The sequence below is a fragment of the Leptodactylus fuscus genome, chromosome 1 (genome assembly GCF_031893055.1).
Source record: "Leptodactylus fuscus isolate aLepFus1 chromosome 1, aLepFus1.hap2, whole genome shotgun sequence".
NCBI classification, from domain to species: domain Eukaryota; kingdom Metazoa; phylum Chordata; class Amphibia; order Anura; family Leptodactylidae; genus Leptodactylus; species Leptodactylus fuscus.
The window spans coordinates 17405317-17424037 of NC_134265.1; the positions used below are offsets into that span (position 1 = coordinate 17405317).

Consider the following 18721-nt stretch of genomic DNA (forward strand, 5'->3'; position numbering starts at 1 on the left):
GTCCTGATTACCCCGCCCACACACAGTGATTGACAGTGAGAGTCCTGATAACCCTGCCCACACACAGTGATTGACAAGAAGAGTCCTGATTACCCCGCCCACACACAGTGACTGACAGTGAGAGTCCTGATTACCCCGCCCACACACAGTGATTGACAGTGAGCGTCCTGATTACCCCACCCACACTCAGTGAGTCCTAATTACCCCGCCCACACACAGTGACTGACAGTGAGAGTCCTGATTACCCCGCCCACACACAGTGACTGACAGTGAGAGTCCTGATTACTCCGCCCACACACAGTGACTGACAGTGAGAGTCCTGATTACCCCGCCCACACACAGTGATTGACAGTGAGAGTCCTGATTACCCCGCCCACACACAGTGACTGACAGTGAGAGTCCTGATTACCCCGCCCACACACAGTGATTGACAGTGAGCGTCCTGATTACCCCACCCACACTCAGTGAGAGTCCTGATTACCCCGCCCACACACAGTGATTGACAGTGAGCATCCTGATTACCCCACCCACACATAGTAATTGACAGTGAGCGTCCTGATTACCCCGCCCACACTCAGTGAGAGTCCTGATTACCCCGCCCACACATAGTAATTGACAGTCCTGATTACCCCGCCCACACTCAGTGAGAGTCCTGATTACCCCGCCCACACATAGTAGTTGACAGTCCTGATTAACCCACCCACACTCAGTGAGAGTCCTGATTACCCCGCCCACACACAGTGAGAGTCCTGATTACCCTGCCCACACATAGTAATTGACAGTCCTGATTACCCCGCCCACACATAGTAATTGACAGTCCTAATTACCCCGCCCACACATAGTAATTGACAGTCCTGATTACCCCGCCCATACACAATGAATGACACCACTTCACAGACGCTATTTATATGTTTGTTATGACGTGACTATATTTGTGTACAGTTTTGCAGCATTATCACCATGACGCCGTCCATTAACCCCTGTATAAGTATATGATTTGTGTTCTCCATACAGTTCACAGGTGACATTCGAGTGTTGTCCTCAGTCCAGGTAGTGACCAACCTGACAGCCAAGAAGTGGGGATCCAAGGACTTACCTCTGAAGCCTGGAGAGACACTGGACGTGATACAACATGCCAATGACAGCACACTGCTATGTAAAAATAGTGAGGGCAAATGTAAGTAAATAGGAACGGCAGGCCCGTGGGTATCACATACTTGGTATCACAGCACTAACCTGGCTGTAGCCCCAACTAGTGGTCCACAGTGAGCACTGCAATGGTTCTGCCACCTAGTGGCTACATATCAAGCTGCATGACACCAGTCTGGGATAGTCAAGGTTGCCATTTTTACTTGCACCACATGTCCAGGTATTATGTGATTGTGAAATGTGTTTATTTCCCCAGATGGATATGTATCGAGAGGAAACATAATCGATAAGTAAGTAATTTATGGGGCGATGAGCTATTGTACCAGATCTCAGTAAATTAGAGAGTCGCCAACTGTCCCCGATTTTGGGTGCTGTCCTGGGCATTGGGAGGCATGTGCCAAGTGGGGTCACTATACTGCGCCTACTGCTCTACAGTGGGGGCCACAAAGGGGCACTGACTATATGGTGTCGGGGGCCACGAGGAGGGTATATTATAATAGTTTGGGGGCATACAAGAGTGTCTTTCTACTATGTCCCCCTTGTGGTCCCCACACAGTAGAATCTCTCCCTTTCGTCCCGCCATACAGTATAATGTCCCCACATAGTAGAACGTTCTCATTTTGCCCCCCTTGTGGCCCCCCACTATCAACTGAGTGGGGGCCAAATGAGAGCATTCTACTATGTGGATGTCAGTATGTCGGCATTATACTGTATGGCGGGGCACAAGGGAGAGATCCTGCTCTGCGGGGGCCACAATGGAGACATACTATAGCATGGGGATCACAAGGGGGAAATTCTGCTGTGTGGGGGTCACAAGGAGGGCACTTTGCTGTGTGGGGGTCACAAGGAGGACACTTTACTGTGTGGGGGTCACAAGGAGGACACTTTGCTGTGTGGGGGTCACAAGGAGGACACTTTGCTGTGTGGGGGTCACAAGGAGGATACTTTGCTGTGTGGGGGCCACAAGGAGGACACTTTGCTGTGTGGGGGTCACATGGAGGACACTTTGCTGTGTGGGGGTCACAAGGAGGACACTTTGCTGTGTGGGGGTCACAAGGAGGACACTTTGCTGTGTGGGGGTCACAAGGAGGACACTTTACTGTGTGGGGGTCACATGGATGACACTTTGCTATGTAGGGGTCACAAGGAGGACACTCCGCTGTGTGGGGGTCACAAGGAGGACACTTTGCTGTGTGGGGGTCACAAGGAGGACACTTTGCTGTGTGGGGGTCACAAGGAGGACACTTTACTGTGGGGGGGTCACATGGACGACACTTTGCTATGTAGGGGTCACAAGGAGGACACTCCGCTGTGTGGGGGTCACAAGGAGGACACTTTGCTATGTAGGGGTCACAAGGAGGACACTCCGCTGTGTGGGGGTCACAAGGAGGACACTCCACTGTGGGAGGACCGCTAAGGGGGTATTATACTGGGTGGGGGCACAGAAAGTCTGGGTGGAATTGGTTGGGTCTCTAGGTGGCATGGTTTCTCAGATGTAATTTTTTTCTTTTTGTTGGGAGGTATGAGTGCGGCATTATATAGCGCCCCATGTAGCCCCACAATAAACCACTATTAACCCCTTAGGAGTCATGGTACATGCCAAAATATATTTTTTAATGCTCTTATCCAGTATATACTGTATATGATGATAAATCCATATGAACCTCTGTATGACTCCATCTATAGGGGGATGCAGAGGTAAAAAGCCCTGGGGGGGAGGTGACCCTTTTACCCAGGAGCCTCACCTATTGGGGGAATGGTTACTTAATGTTATCACTTTTGCAAAAATGGCTCCCACAAGAGCCTCCTTCACCTCTATGGAGAGAGACTGTTATGTGGGGGTCGTGGGAGGGGGGTTTGAACTAAACCGAAATGTTCCATTCATCTGAATGATGATTTGTTGTTCTTTGCAGTGACGGGGATATCTACGATGATATTGGAGAGGGTGCGTATCTCACACATGCATTACTAGATTGCTAGTGCTAAACTGCTGCTCGAATTCTATTCATTCCTAGTTATATTATTCAGTGGCCATTCATGTGACATCACTAGGGCCACATTTTGCACTTATGCCAATGGGCTGCCCTCTGGTTGATGGACTAGTGTATTCAGGTTGCTGTAATATATGGTACTACACGTTATGTTACGTTGACACTGTAGTATAGGTGCGACTATATGGGCCCTTTATTGTACTCTTAGACGTCGGACATATTACTTGGACGATTCTAAAGCTCCAAGTATTTCGTAGCAAAGGCAACTTAGATGTGAATTCAATACTGGACATCGCAGCATCATGTTCACCTGCATGGGAGAGAGCTGCAGTACCATTTATGACCACTACACAATTTAAGGCGTTGTGCCTGTCCCAATGCCTGTTCCTCCATGATCATCAGGGGTCCCGGGAGTATCTAAAAAATCATACCAGATGGTGACCAAATAGAAATGCTACATAATGGTCAAATTATACTCCCATACAATTGACTAAATAGTAATGCTACATTGTGCTGTCACCATTATAAACTGCAAGTACCAGAGCCATACAAATACCACAATATAGTGCTCAAATAGTACCACCATACAGTGCAGAAATAATACTACCATACAGTGATCAAATAGTACCACCATGCAGTGCAGAAATAATACTACCATACAGTGATCAAATAGTACCACCATATAGTGTAGAAATAATACTACCATACAATGATCAAATAGTACCACCATATAGTGTAGAAATAATACTACCATACAATGATCAAATAGTACCACCATACAGTGCAGAAATAATACTACCATACAATGATCAAATAGTACCACCATATAGTGTAGAAATAATACTACCATACAGTGATCAAATAGTACCACCATACAGGGCAGAAATAATACTACCATACAATAATCAAATAGTACCACCATACAGGGCAGAAATAATACTACCATACAGTGATCAAATAGTACCACCCTACAGGGCAGAAATAATACTACCATACAGTGATCAAATAGTACCACCATATAGTGTAGAAATAATACTACCATACAGTGATCAAATAGTACCACCATATAGTGTAGAAATAATACTACCATACAGTGATCAAATAGTACCACCATATAGTGTAGAAATAATACTACCATTGTAGTGATCAAATAGTACCACCATATAGTGTAGAACTAATACTACCGTACAATGGTCAAATAGTACCACCATACACTGCAGAAATAATACTACCGTACAATGATCAAATAGTACCACCATATAGTGTAGAAATAATACTACCATACAACGATCAAATAGTACCACAGTGCAGAAATAATACTATCATACAGTGATCAAATAGTACCACCATAGTGTAGAAATAATACTACCAGACAGCGATCACATAGTACCACCATACAGGGCAGAAATAATACTCCATACAGTGCACATTATACAGTGCAAAAATAATGCCTCTGTAGAGTGAGGAAGTAATACCACCAACATAGTGCTCAACTAATACCACCAGACAGGACAGAAATAATACTACCATGCAGTGAAGAAATAATACCACCAAATAGTGCTCAAATATTACCACCACACAGTGAAGAAATAATACCACCATACAGTGTTTAAATAATATCACCAGTGCAGAAATAATAACATAGAGGGCTCAAGTAATACCATCATGCGGTGTAAAAATAGTACTACCATGCAATATAGAAATAATAGCACCATACAGTGATCAAATAGTACCACAATACAGTGTACAAATGGAACCAGCATACAGTGCAAAAATAATACCACAGTGCATTACTCAAATAATACTACCATAGATTTTAGAAATAATACCACTATACAGTGCTCCAATAAAACCACAATACAGAGTACAAATAGAAACAGCATACATAAATAATACCACTATACCCTGCACAAATAGAACAATCACAAAGTGCAGAATTAATACTACCATACAGTTCAGAATTAATACCCCTATACGGTGCAGAAATACCACCCTAAAGCACGTAAATAGAACCACCATACATGCCCTATATAGTGTACAAATAAATTCAAAATACAGTGCAGAAATAATACCACTATACAGTGCTCACATCGTACTACCATACAGTGGCCACAGCTCCATACAGGATGTGATCTAACAAGCAGCGCCATACAATGTTTACATAATACTGTAATAGTGCTGTGTAATTATTTTGGGTGGACACAAGTCTCTGGTACCATCTATGGTGCTCATTACAGCAGGGGTGACTACAGCGCCATCCCGTGGTGTGGTATGAGCCCATACTATGGTGAAGTATTCAGATCTGCCCTGCCCCCCCCCCCCATATTTATTTTCACCTTTCTATCCACAGACTGCATCTATGACAATGACTGAATCTACCGCAATACGTCTCTTCGACCGCCTTCACATCGACATCCTCTGCTGGTGATAACAACATCCAAGAAAAACTTTGCACAAATCCTCATCTTTATAAAAATAATGTGCTAATGCAACCAACCTTCATCCAAAAAACAGAAGCTGCCGGAATCGGATAGGTCGCTGCGGTCAGTCTGCGGTTTTTTTGTACACAAGAAATGTAAAAAGTTCCTGCCACATCTCGATACTAAAAAGAAAAAAAACATATAAAAATTGTAATATTTTCTAAAAAATACAAAAAAATAAAAAAGATATAAAGTGGAATGATTATATATATTATATTTAAAGGGGATGTCTACTTTATAAAGCTCATTTCCATACATCTCATAAGGGTTAGCATGATCTGGTAGTCACAAAGAGAGTCTTTTGCTCTGGAGGACCCGACACGTCCTTGTATTACATGGACGGCCTATGACAATCAATGAGACCTGTGTAATACTCCATTTCACCTGCGGTGGCACTGCAGGGAGTGCCAGGTTTACGTACAGATCACAGCTGATCGATGGGATCAACATGTTGTATCACAATTTCAATGAGATGTTTTACTGAGATTTACAAACCCTAATATTATCACATCCGTCATCTTCAGCGAAATTTTGTCCTACGCTGAGGCATGATGGGGGTGAAAGGTGAATTCAGACTGCCGCAACGGAAAATGTATGAACTGCTATGTGTGTGTGTGTGTGAATAAACCCTTATGAGCTCAGCACACTGCGATAGGTGCGACCGACCTGGAGTCCTGTGTCACAGCTAAGACGGCACATTGTAACATTGTGATGGCGGCATGTATTGTCAGCTCTGTATCTGCACCTGCTGTATTTATTAATGTTCTGCTCTATGTACAGAAATAAATCTATTGATCTGTCATCGACGTGCTTAGTCTTTTCCTCTTTAAAGTTAAATATACTGCTATATACCATACAGAGCCTGTATATACCTCCATGTCCTGCTGTATCTCATCTTGTATCCAGACTACAGGTGTAACATCTGTGGTAAATGTACTGCTATATACCATACAGAGCCTGTATATACCTCCATGTCCTGCCGTATCTCATCTTGTATCCAGACTACAGGTGTAACATCTGTGGTAAATGTACTGCTATATACCATACAGAGCCTGTATATACCTCCATGTCCTGCCGTATCTCATCTTGTATCCAGACTACAGGTGTAACATCTGTGGTAAATGTACTGCTATATACCATACAGAGCCTGTATATACCTCCATGTCCTGCCGTATCTCATCTTGTATCCAGACTACAGGTGTAACATCTGTGGTAAATGTACTGCTATATACCATACACAGCCTGTATATACCGCCATGTCCTGCCGTATCTCATCTTGTATCCAGACTACAGGTGTAACATCTGTGGTAAATGTACTGCTATATACCATACAGAGCCTGTATATACCTCCATGTCCTGCCGTATCTCATCTTGTATCCAGACTACAGGTGTAACATCTGTGGTAAATGTACTGCTATATACCATACAGAGCCTGTATATACCTCCATATCCTGTCGTATCTCATCTTGTATCCAGACTACAGGTGTAACATCTGTGGTAAATGTACTGCTATATACCATACAGATCCTGTATATACCTCCATGTCCTGCCGTATCTCATCTTGTATCCAGACTACAGGTGTAACATCTGTGGTAAATGTACTGTTATATACCATACAGAGCCTGTATATACCTCCATGTCCTGCCGTATCTCATGTACACACATTGCCGCTTCTCCTGAAAATTCACCTGACAGGTGACAATGTTAGTACACGTTCACACTACCCTTATTAATGTCTGTTGCTCTGATCCATCATAGGATGAGACTTCTGCTGAAAATCTCTGCAATACAAGTGCGCCACTACAACTGCTTACCACTAGAGGGCTCCCTTTACACACATATGATATTAGGAGGCTTCTTTATAATACAGTAACATAATAAACCTCCTCACCTGGGGTGTAAGAAGGATTCTCCAGGGAAGGGGGCGCACTCTTAGGCTAAGTTCACACGAGGGGGGGGGGGGGGTACGGCAGATTTTGGCACCGAGAGTGACGCGGCTCTCGGGTCAAAATCCGCCTGCCATACTGTCGCGGCTTCCAACAGTTGCGGCTTCCCCCTCCGGAGCAGGATCAATGAATGGGCCAACTCCGGAGGTTGCTGCTCCACGAGCCGCGGAAGCCGCCTGAAGAAAGGGCCGCCCGTTTCTTAGTTCCGCGAGCGGCAGCGTGCCTGGCGATCTACATAGACTACCATTGTGAAGGGGCGGATTATGACCTGGAAGACATTCAGGAAGAAAAATGGCTGGCCGCCTGAAATTTCAGAAGAGCGGGCAAATTTCCTTGGCGCAAAAGAGGTTTGATGGACACAACAAGGGGTTCATGTTGCTCTATAGGGGCGCAGTTACCCCATAAATGATTATTCCCCCATCACATGACAGACGCCGCCTTCTACAAATCCCATTGGCTGATAATGGGGTCTGCCATGGTTCCATTGTGGTGTTTGTTACTTAGGGGGCGCTATTCTGCGTGGAGGTCACAAGGAGACACCATGTGTGTGGGTGACAAGAGGGGCGCTATACTGTGATGGGGCAACTAAATACTGTACATGGGAGCATAAAGGGCCATCATACAGCAAGGGGGGCCCACCGAAAAACACACAATTGTGGATGTTTTTTTACTATGGCAGCTTCTAGAAGAAAACATTGTTGTGTGTTTTGCATCACAAAGGGGCCACGGAAGTGGTACTGTGCAGTGTCCATACATATAGGACATGAGAAGTAGTACTGTGCACTGTCCATAAATATAGGACAAGAGAAGTGATACTGTGCAGTGTCCATACATACAGGACATGAGAAGTGATACTGTGCAGTGTCCATACATACAGGACATGAGAAGTGATACTGTGCAGTGTCCATACATACAGGACATGAGAAGTGATACTGTGCAGTGTCCATACATACAGGACATGAGAAGTGGTACTGTGCAGTGTCCATACATATAGGACGTGAGAAGTGATACTGTGCAGTGTCCATACATATAGGACATGAGAAGTGATACTGTGCACTGTCCATAAATATAGGACAAGAGAAGTGATACTGTGCACTATCCATACATATAGGACAAGAGAAGTGATACTGTGCACTATCCATAAATATAGGACAAGAGAAGTGATACTGTGCACTATCCATAAATATACGACGAGAAGTGATACTGTGCACCGGACATTAAACCGTGGGGGTAGCTGGAGAGCAATATAATACTATGGGGACTCCATGAGAAGGACTTTATACTGTAGGGAAACTAAAAGGGGACATAATACTATGGGGACAGCTGTAGGGGGACATTATACTATGGGGCAGCTGTAGGGGGACATTATACTATGGTGGCAGATGTAGGGTAACATTATATTATGGGAGCAGATGTAGGGGGACATTATACTATGGTGGCAGCTGTAGGGGGACATTATACTATGGGGCAGCTGTAGGGGGACATTATACTATGGTGGCAGATGTAGGGGGACATTATACTATGGGGACAGCTGTAGGGTAACATTATACTGTGGGAGCAGATGTAGGGGAACATTATACTATGGGACAGCTGTAGGGGAATATTATACTATGGGGCAGCTGTAGGGGGACATTATACTATGGGGCAGCTGTAGGGTAACATTATACTGTGGGAGCAGATGTAGGGGGACATTATACTGTGGGAGCAGATGTAGGGGAACATTATACTATGGGGCAGCTGTAGGGGAATATTATACTATGGGGCCGCTGTAGGGGGACATTATACTGTGGGAGCAGATGTAGGGGGACATTATACTATGGTGGCAGCTGTAGGGGCACATTATACTGTGGGAGCAGATGTAGGGGGACATTATACTATGGGGACAGCTGTAGGGGGACATTATACTGTGGGAGCAGATGTAGGGGGACATTATACTATGGTGGCAGCTGTAGGAGGACATTATACTGTGGGAGCAGATGTAGGGGGACATTATACTATGGTGGCAGCTGTAGGAGGACATTATACTGTGGGAGCAGATGTAGGGGGACATTATACTATGGTGGCAGCTGTAGGGGCACATTATACTGTGGGGGCACCTGTAGGGGAATATTATACTATGGGGACAGCTGTAGGAGGACATTATACTGTGGGGGCAGCTGTAGGGTAACATTATACTGTGGGGGCAGCTGTAGGGGAATATTATACTGTGGGGGCAGCTGCAGGGGGACATTATACTATGGGGGCAGCTGTAGGGGGACATTATACTGTGGGGGCAGCTGTAGGGGAACATTATACTATGGCGGCAGCTGTAGAGTAACATTATACTGTGGGGGCTGCTATAGGGGAACATTATACTGTGGGGGCAGCTGTAGGGTAACATTATACTATGGGGGCAGCTGGAGGGGGACATTATACCGTAAGGACAAGTGGAGGCTGAACATTACACTATGGGGGCAGCTGTAGGACACTTTATATTGTTAGGGCCACTTGGGGGCGGACATGATACTGTAAGGGACATTATAATGTGGGGTCGTATCATGTCACGGTAATGTAGGGCCGTTATACTATTTCGGGCACAGATAGGATTGGTCACAGTCAGAGGGGTCACTTTGGCGCCCCATGTGGCGCATTTTGTCCCCTTTTCATAGTTCAGAGCTATGCTAAAGCCAAAACCTATCATTGTTATATCAACCAATCACAGCCAAGCTTTCATGTCATAAGAGCCGGAGTCTAAATACAAGATGACTTGTGATTGGCTGATTTGGGCAACAAAGCCAGTTCTTCTAGTGGGCAGTGTTTATACAACTCCCTCACAGATCTGATATAATCAGTACCAATCAGAGTGCAGTTTGTTCAGACCCTGTCAACTTTCTCTCACCCCATTGGTTGGAGAAGACAAGTCAGCGTCCGGACTAAGGGAAAACCTGATCGCTTCCAATTGGTTGAGCTATTCAAGCTGGCAACCAATCAGAGGAAAGTTCATTCATTCTGCCGCACATACAGTCTGACGTCTTCCTATTGGCCAGTGAGGTCATCTTGGCATCCAATCAAAGAGCCTGAGGTGGTCCTTGATTGGTTGCTGGGTGTTCCACCTGTCCGGTTGGGTTCAGTACGGATTTGCCCGGCTCCTTCTCCGCCTCATGGAACGGGCGCACCGGGCGAAGTGCACGACCCGCAAGATCGCCTTCCACAACGTCAGCTCGGACAATGCAGCAACTTCCCGAGGTGTGTTTTTTTTTGTCTGTTTGTGCGATAAAACTTTATTTACGTATCACAGCTGGAATCTCGACATTCCACGAATTTTCCACGCAAGCTTCAACCTGCCCACAAGCAATATGGCCGACGCGGCCTCACCGTTGACGTATCTGCAGCCCGGTGCCCAAATCGCGTTTTGTGCCCCTGACCTCGCCCTCGGGTCCCCGGGTTAGATCGCCGGAGTCCTGTCCGAGACGAAACAAACAAGCTCTCCCTGGGGCCCCTCCGCAGACTCCCCGCCCTCTGCCCTTGTCTTCTCGCGAGAGGGAGCGATGTTTCCGGTGTTGTGAATGTCTCCCCACCGAGGAACATGGCGGCCAACATCCGCGCCCGCTCCCTCCGGCACCTTAAGATAAGAGGTAACCAGGGAGGGTTTGGGGCGGGGGATTCTGACTGAAAGCTGAGGGGGCTCGCTATGGTCGGGGTGAGGCAGCCCATCCCCCCCCCCCTGGCCTCAGAGTACTTGGTATCTCCCGGGTGGGGGTTAGTGAGGGGCAGCCTAGGTGTGTGCCCCCTCCCCCTCCTGTTATGGCAGTCACAGCCCTGCCCTGGCCTTGTGTCCTTGTCCTCCCCTGTCTGTTTACCTGTCATGTCCGCCTGATGCCTGGCCTGGAGGCTTCCTGGTGCCAAGGCAGGTGTCACCTATTGCCTACAGCTCTGTCCACCGGCGCTGAGCTGTATACCGCGCGCCTGTCAATACGGAAACATTACCTGACCAAAACTTTAACCTCATCTGAAATTTCTGCACAAAATTCAATAAATGACTTAATATGGTGACAAGATACAAGTCCAGTGGCCGTGGTGCGTGGGGTTAAAGTTGCAAGAGGGTGCAGCAAAAATATCTGCGAATAGTTATACCTGTGACATCTACAGCTATAGCAATTGGACAGTGGTCTGCGATCTATGACTACAACTCCCAGCATGCCGGTCATTGTAAAGGGTTGGGTCATGCTAAAGTTGAAGGATGGTGCAGGAAAAATGTCTGTGCGTAGTTATACCTGTGACCTCTATAGCAACAGTAGTCGGACAGTGTTTGGCGACTTTTAAATACATGCCCTAATTATGGCTGTCACTATAGAGGGTTGGGTCACGCTAAAGTTGAAGGATGGTGCAGCAAAAATGTCTGCGACTAGTTATACCTGTGACATCTACAGCTATAGCAATTGGACAGTGGTCTGCGATCTATGACTATAACTCCCAGCATGCCGGTCGTTATAAAGGGTTGGGTCATGCTAAAGTTGAAGGATGGTGCAGCAAAAAATGTCTGTGAATAGTTATACCTGTGACATCTACGGCTATAGCAATTGGACAGTGGTCTGCGATCTATGACTACAACTCCCAGCATGCCGGTCATTATAAAGGGTTGGGTCATGCTAAAGTTGAAGGATGGTGCAGGAAAAATGTCTGTGCGTAGTTATACCTGTGACCTCTATAGCAACAGTAGTCGAACAGTGTTTGGCGGCTTTTAACTACATGCCCTAATTATGGCTGTCACTATAGAGGGTTGGGTCACGCTAAAGTTGAAGGATGGTGCAGGAAAACAGTCTGTGTGTAGTTAGACCATTGCTATCTATGGCAGTAGCAGTTGGACAGTGGTCAGTAACCCTTGACTATAATTCCCAGCATGCCTTGATCATTCCTGTCATTGTAAAAGGTTGAGTCATGCTGAAGTTGAAGGATGGTGTAGGAAAAATTTCTGTGGATAGTTATACCTGTGACCTCTATGGCCATAGTAGTTGGACAGTGTTTGGCGACTTTTAACTATGTCTTGCAGCATATCCTTATTATGGCTGTCACTATAGAGGGTTGGGTCATGCTAAAGTTGAAGGATGGTGCAGGAAAACAGCTTGTGTATAGTTAAACCAGGGGTAGGGAACGTACGGCTCTCCAGCGGTTGCAAAACTACAACTCCCAGCATGCATATTAGCTCTGCTGTTCTTGGAACTCCCATGAAAGTGAATGGAGCATGCTGGGAGTTGTAGTTTCACAGCAGCTGGAGAGCGGAAGGTTCCCTACCCGACTTAGACCATTGCTATCTATGGCAAAAGCAGTTGGACAGTGGTCAGTAACCCTTGACTATAATTCCCAGCATGCCTTGATCATTCCTGTCATTGTAAAGGGTTGAGTCATGCTGAAGTTGAAGGATGGTGCAGGAAAAAATGTCTGTGGATAGTTATACCTGTGACCTCTGTGGCCATAGTAGTTGGACAGTGTTTGGCGACTTTTGACTACATCTCCCACCCTGTAGAGGGTTGGACATGCTAAAGTTGCAGCAAGGTGCAGGGAAAATACTACATTGCCGGTCTAAAGGGATAGTTGTCAAACTACAACTCTCAGCATACTCTGACTGTACATGTAATTCCAATGGAACTGTGGAACAACTCGCAGCATGCCAATATCAGTGCTGTAACTTTAGAGGGTCGGGTCAGGCTAAAGTTACAGGATGGTGCAGGAAAACGTCTCGGTGGATGTGTAAAGGAATAGGACGCTGGTGTGTGTGCAATTTGTCACTACAACTCCCAGCATGTCCTGACCATGCCTGTGACTTTACGGGGTTGGATAATGCTAAAGTTGCAGCAAGGTGCAGGGAAAATACCACATTGCCGGTCTAAAGGGATAGTTGTCAAACTACAACTCTCAGCATACTCTGACTGTACATGTAATTCCAATGGAACTGTGGGCTTGCAACCTACTACTACAACTCGCAGCATGCCGATATCATTGCTGTAACTTTAGAGGGTCGGGTCATGCTAAAGTTACAGGATGGTGCAGGAAAACATCGCGGTGGATGTGTAAAGGAATAGGACGCTGGTGTGTGTGCAATTTGTGACTACAACTCCCAGCATGTCCTGACCATGCCTATGACTTTACGGGGTTGCATAATGCTAAGGTTGCTGTATGGCGTCAGAGAGAGGTTGGGATATTTGTACAAATGACATATGGACTGTGGTGTGCAACCTATGACTGTTACACGATGACATCCTGTGGCCGTCAGGGCGTGTGTGTGTGGGGGGGAGGTTGTAATGTAGGGTTGGGGCCGGGGGCTTATACTAGTTTTATGGTATTTGTTATATATAGCAAATCTGATGCCCGACGCATCCCGTAAAAGGCGGTGCAAATACGGCCCGGGCGCCACAGATGTGTCGCTGCTACACCGGTCTTCTGGCATAGATGGCGTCTCCCCTGGTGTGTGGACTTACAATGGCCGCCCATCATTGTGACTCTGGATTTGACACCAGTGTGAACATAATTTTGCAAAGACACATTCCTAGCTCCCCTGCCTGGGCCTATTGGTTGTTCAGGAGCCAGGGAAAGCTGGGTGACAGCTGCAGTCCAGCGATCACGTCCTTTCATTGCATTGTTTGTCTCCCGGCCCCTGATTCAGCAGCGGCTCATCCTTCCAGCTATGTGATGACTGTGTCACATCAAAACATGTTTGTGGTGGAAGAGGAGAAGGCTGAGAGTGACAATAACAGGAGACTGCCCCCTAGTGGCAGCTGTGTGCACATTACATGGCACGGTGCGGGATCCTCATGCTGTCTGCCGGCAGGGACGGTTATTTATATGGAGAGCAAATTGTGATGTCATCCTATACGTCCCCGTGTATGGCGGATTTATAGCTGTATTGATGACCTATCCTTATGTGATCTGACATCAGGGACCCCCACAGATCAGCTTGCCGTGTTCGGCGTCCTCACCGGTGCTGTATATATTGCAGGGGTGTGTTTGGTATTGCAGCGTTGTGGTTCTGACGGCTGATTAGCGGGGGTCCAGGTGTCAGACCCGTGCTGATCTTTAAAGGATTTTCAGCGATGCATGTTTCATTCTAATGATCTATCCACAGGACCGCGCGGAGATCAGAGGCGGCAGCAGCAGCAGCAGCGGGTGCTGGAAGGTCATGCAGTGGACGGGGAGCAGAAGCAGCTCTGCCCCCATGCAGGTAATGGCAGCGGAGCCGCCGCTCCCTGGCACCACCACTCTACAGTGGACAGGGCTGATGTTGTGCGTCTAGTACTTGCGTTATAGCAGACGGCCTCCTCTCCCCCGTCCACTGCTGCTGCTGCTTCAGGCTCCTGGAGACAGATCAGCTGATCTGTGCGGGTGCCAAGTGTCAAACCCCACAGATCACGTACTATGAACTATCCTGTGCATAGCTCATCAGTATGAGATACACATCAGGGACCGGACAACCCCTTTCATTGATGACCGATCCTAAAGATTATCGATTTAGTTTTTTTTTTTTTTTTTTTTTTTTTTGATGGTCAATCCTCAGGATATAAATGATCGATGGGAGCTCCTGAAAAGGCCCGGCACCCATCCTGCACGCAATATTTGCCCGGGCGCAGAGAGCTCCGTCCACTGCCCAGCTCCCGACGCCTTCACTGCATCCCAGTGGTCATTGAAGTCAATGTGCAATGAAGGCGCTGGACAGTGGATGGCGCTCTCTGCTTCTGGGCGTGTATTGTGTGCAGGATGGGCCTTGGAAGCAGCTCCGTACAGAGGATTGGTCTGAGAGTTGGGTGTAGGGCCCATCGATCATATATCCTGAGAATAGGCCATAAAATTATATATATATATATATATATATATATATATATATATATCTCTATATATCTAGACCAACCCCTTTAAAGGGATCCTATCATTCAGACGACATTTTTTCTAAGTACCACGTTGGAATAGCCTTAAGAAAGGCTATTCGTCTCCTACCTTTCGTCGTCTTCTCCGCGTCGCTGTTCGCCCACGATCCCGGTTCTTGTCGGTATGTAAATTAGCTCTCTCGCAGCACTGGGGGCGGGCCCCAGCGCTCAGACAGCACTGGGGGCGTCCCCAATGCTGCAAGAGAACTCTCTCCAGCGCCGCCTCCTCTTCTTCAGAAGCAGCATCCTCTTCAGCCTCTTCTTCCAGCGATGGCTTGTAACTTCTAAGGCCTCCGGCCTTGCGCAGAGCAGACTGCGCATGCCCATAGGCCACGAGAAAATGGCCGCTTGCATTGTATTGTTATCGGCCATTTTCTCTGGGATTGTGGGTGTGCGCAGTCTGCTCTGCCCGAGGCCTAGAAGCAAGAAGACACCGCCGGAAGAAGAGAATGAAGAGGAGGCGGTGCTGGAGAGAGTTCTCTCGCAGCATTGGGCCCGCCCCCAGTGCTGTCTGAGCGCTGGGGCCCGCCCCCAATGCTGCGAGAGAGCTAATTTGCATACCGAGAGAAACCGGGATCGTAGGCGAATGGTGGTGCGGAGAAGATGACGAAAGGTAGGAAAAGAATAGCCTTTCTTAAGACTATTCCGACGTGGTACTTCGAAAAAATGTCGTCTGAGTGATGGGATCTCTTTAAGTCTGGAACATACCTCTTACTATTGTTCTATAGGCTGCCATAGGTGATACCATATATGTAGTGTTTGTCTTTCTGCATAGTCACCCAGGGGTGTTTGTTTTGTTGGGGGGGCGACCAATAGTTTTTGTTAGGACCTTTATTTATTATAAATTTTTTTTTTTTTTTTTTTTTTTTTTTTAATTAGGAATTTCTAATGACAATTTGGGGCTTATTTATAGTTTTTTGGCCTTATGTGTGTGGTTTTTTTTTTTTGTATATTTTTAAGCTGATTTTTGCTGTTTTTGTCCCACTAGGAGACTTGACACTGGGAGTATTTGATTGCTCGTGTAGCGCGTTGAAACCCTGTAAGTGGCGCATCGGCCGGCGACTGCATTTTACGTTGCACTGGTGTAAAATAATAAAAGCCGCGACACTCCCCTTACCTTGCCCCCTTCTGCTCTGGCACCGCCGCTTACCGACCCCCTCTCTCTTTGCTGATGGACGGATGTAGCAGTGACGTTACGACCCCACTGAGGTGCTCGGCTGCGACGTTAGAAAAGGAGGAAGAGACGAGCATGGGCGGGGCAAGGAAGCGCCGGCGCAGAGTCCGTCCATTATTTTAGACTATTTTACACAAAATAACCGAAATCGCAAGTTTGCGTCCACGCCCTCCTGACTGATAGGTCACTCGCCGTCCAATCGCTGATATGGGAATGACCCAAACCAACATTGTGCGACATGTAGTAAATAGGGGGCGTGGTGTGTCAGAAGGGGAGTGTCCTAAAATAATCGTTGTCGATGTAATCTATTCAATTCTTTTTTTGATGACTTCATCGTCGCTGCCCAATGCCAGAATATTCCTTTGGATTAAAGCCATGCATATTGAGACATAAAGGAGGTTACAAAATGGACCCGAAATGTCGTAGCCGTGAGATTGTGGGGCCGCGTTTCTCTAGTTGTTTCCTATTGGCTGTGGTTTTTCAGGGGGTAACGCTCCTCCTCATGGTTTACTGGCCTTCTAGGATCCGCTCTTCTCCTTGGACTATGGCACTGCCTGCGTTCCTGCCCCTGGGGCTCCTATAGACTGCCGCAAGCCTGTTGTATATAAAGTTGATGTGACTCCCATCATGACACTGAAGACTCGCAGCAGTCTGTGGAGTGACTAGAGGACGATGTAAATCTCCAATAACTTTTCCTGATCATTTTAATGTTCTTTTTTTTCCAGGTCGGAATGACAGTGGGGAGGAGAACGTACCGATAGATCTCACCAGAGGTAAGCTAGACGATCAGTCATATTGTACATGTCCGCTTCTGCCGTATTGATGACGTATTCTAACTATACTTTAGCATGTGTGTGTGATTCCCCCCTCTGATGAAATTTCTGCCACATGTGAATATTCCCTCACACAGCAGCTTAGAGCGATGGCTCCTCAGCAAGGTGCCTGTAAACCCTCATATACAATAGAAGATAACACCTCTATAGATAACACCATCAGTACTGACAATAGATGATGTCACATCTCCCAACACAAACCTCTCCCACAGACCAATGAGACCAGACTATTGCTGGCTGTGGCTGTAAAGCAGATCACTAAATGCTGTTAATGCAGCAGTAAACCGTGTGGAGTGGGAAGGTCTGAAAATTGACCAATAGAACAGAGCTGTGTTTCTGTGCCTGATCCTGTGTGGTAATGCATGACTGGTACACCCAACAAATGCAGATATGATGGGCCTCTGGTAAAGTGGAGCTCTGCTTGGTTGCTGTGTAAGGAACGATAAGCATTCCTCCTATACAGGGACGATTAATGGTGATTGTTTAGGCCACGCCCATTTTAAAGGGATTCTATCATCCAGACAACATTTTTTCTAAGGACCTCGTCGGAATAGTCGTAAGAAAGGTTATTCTTCTCCTACCTTTCGTCGTCTTTTCTGCGCCGCCGTTCGCCTACAATCCTGGTTCTTGTTGGTATGAAAATTAGCTCTCTCGCAGCACTGGGGGCGGGCCCCAACGCTCAGACAGCACTGGGCGGCGGCCCCAATGCTGCGAGAGAACTCTCTCCAGCACCGCCTCCATCTTCGTCAGGAACGGCCTCTTCATTCTCTTCTTCCGGGGGTGTCTTCTTACGTCTAGGCCTCAGGCAGAGCGGACTGCACATGTCCACAGGCCCCGAGAAAATGGCCGCTTACAAGACTATGCAAGAGGCCATTTTCTTGTGGCCTATGGGCATGTGCAGTCTGCTCTGCCGGAGGCCTTAGACATTACAAGCCACCGCGGGAAGAAGAGGCTGTAGATGCCGCTGCTGAAGAAGAGGAGGCGGCGCTGGAGAGAGTTCTCTCGCAGCATTGGGGACGCCCCCAGTGCTGTGAGAGAGCTAATTTACATACCGACAAGAACCGGGATTGTAGGCGAACGGCGACGCGGAGAAGACGACGAAAGATAGGAGACAAATAGCCTTTCTTAAGGTTATTTCAACGTGGTACTTAGAAAAAATGTCGTCTGAATGATAGGATCCCTTTAATGTATGAGAATGTCTTAGGCCATCCACCGGCAGATTGTTCGGATCACGTCTGAGCTGGAAGTGCTAT

General features: G+C 47.0%; 2 protein-coding genes across 2 annotated transcripts in view; both read left to right on the forward strand.

The window, feature by feature from the left end:
- FYB1 (FYN binding protein 1) overlaps positions 1–5743 on the forward strand; it is a 58540-nt gene extending 52797 nt beyond the window's left edge. The window contains exons 15-18 of the mRNA XM_075267523.1: positions 1015–1177; positions 1406–1439; positions 3063–3094; positions 5491–5743. Of these exons, the coding sequence (XP_075123624.1) occupies positions 1015–1177; positions 1406–1439; positions 3063–3094; positions 5491–5513 (252 nt within the window). The 3' untranslated portion in view covers positions 5514–5743. The remainder of the gene's footprint in view (positions 1–1014; positions 1178–1405; positions 1440–3062; positions 3095–5490) is intronic.
- A 4908-nt stretch (positions 5744–10651) lies between these two features.
- RICTOR (RPTOR independent companion of MTOR complex 2) overlaps positions 10652–18721 on the forward strand; it is a 66278-nt gene continuing 58208 nt past the window's right edge. The window contains 2 exon segments of the mRNA XM_075267512.1: positions 10652–10791; positions 17361–17408. Of these exon segments, the coding sequence (XP_075123613.1) occupies positions 10707–10791; positions 17361–17408 (133 nt within the window). The 5' untranslated portion in view covers positions 10652–10706.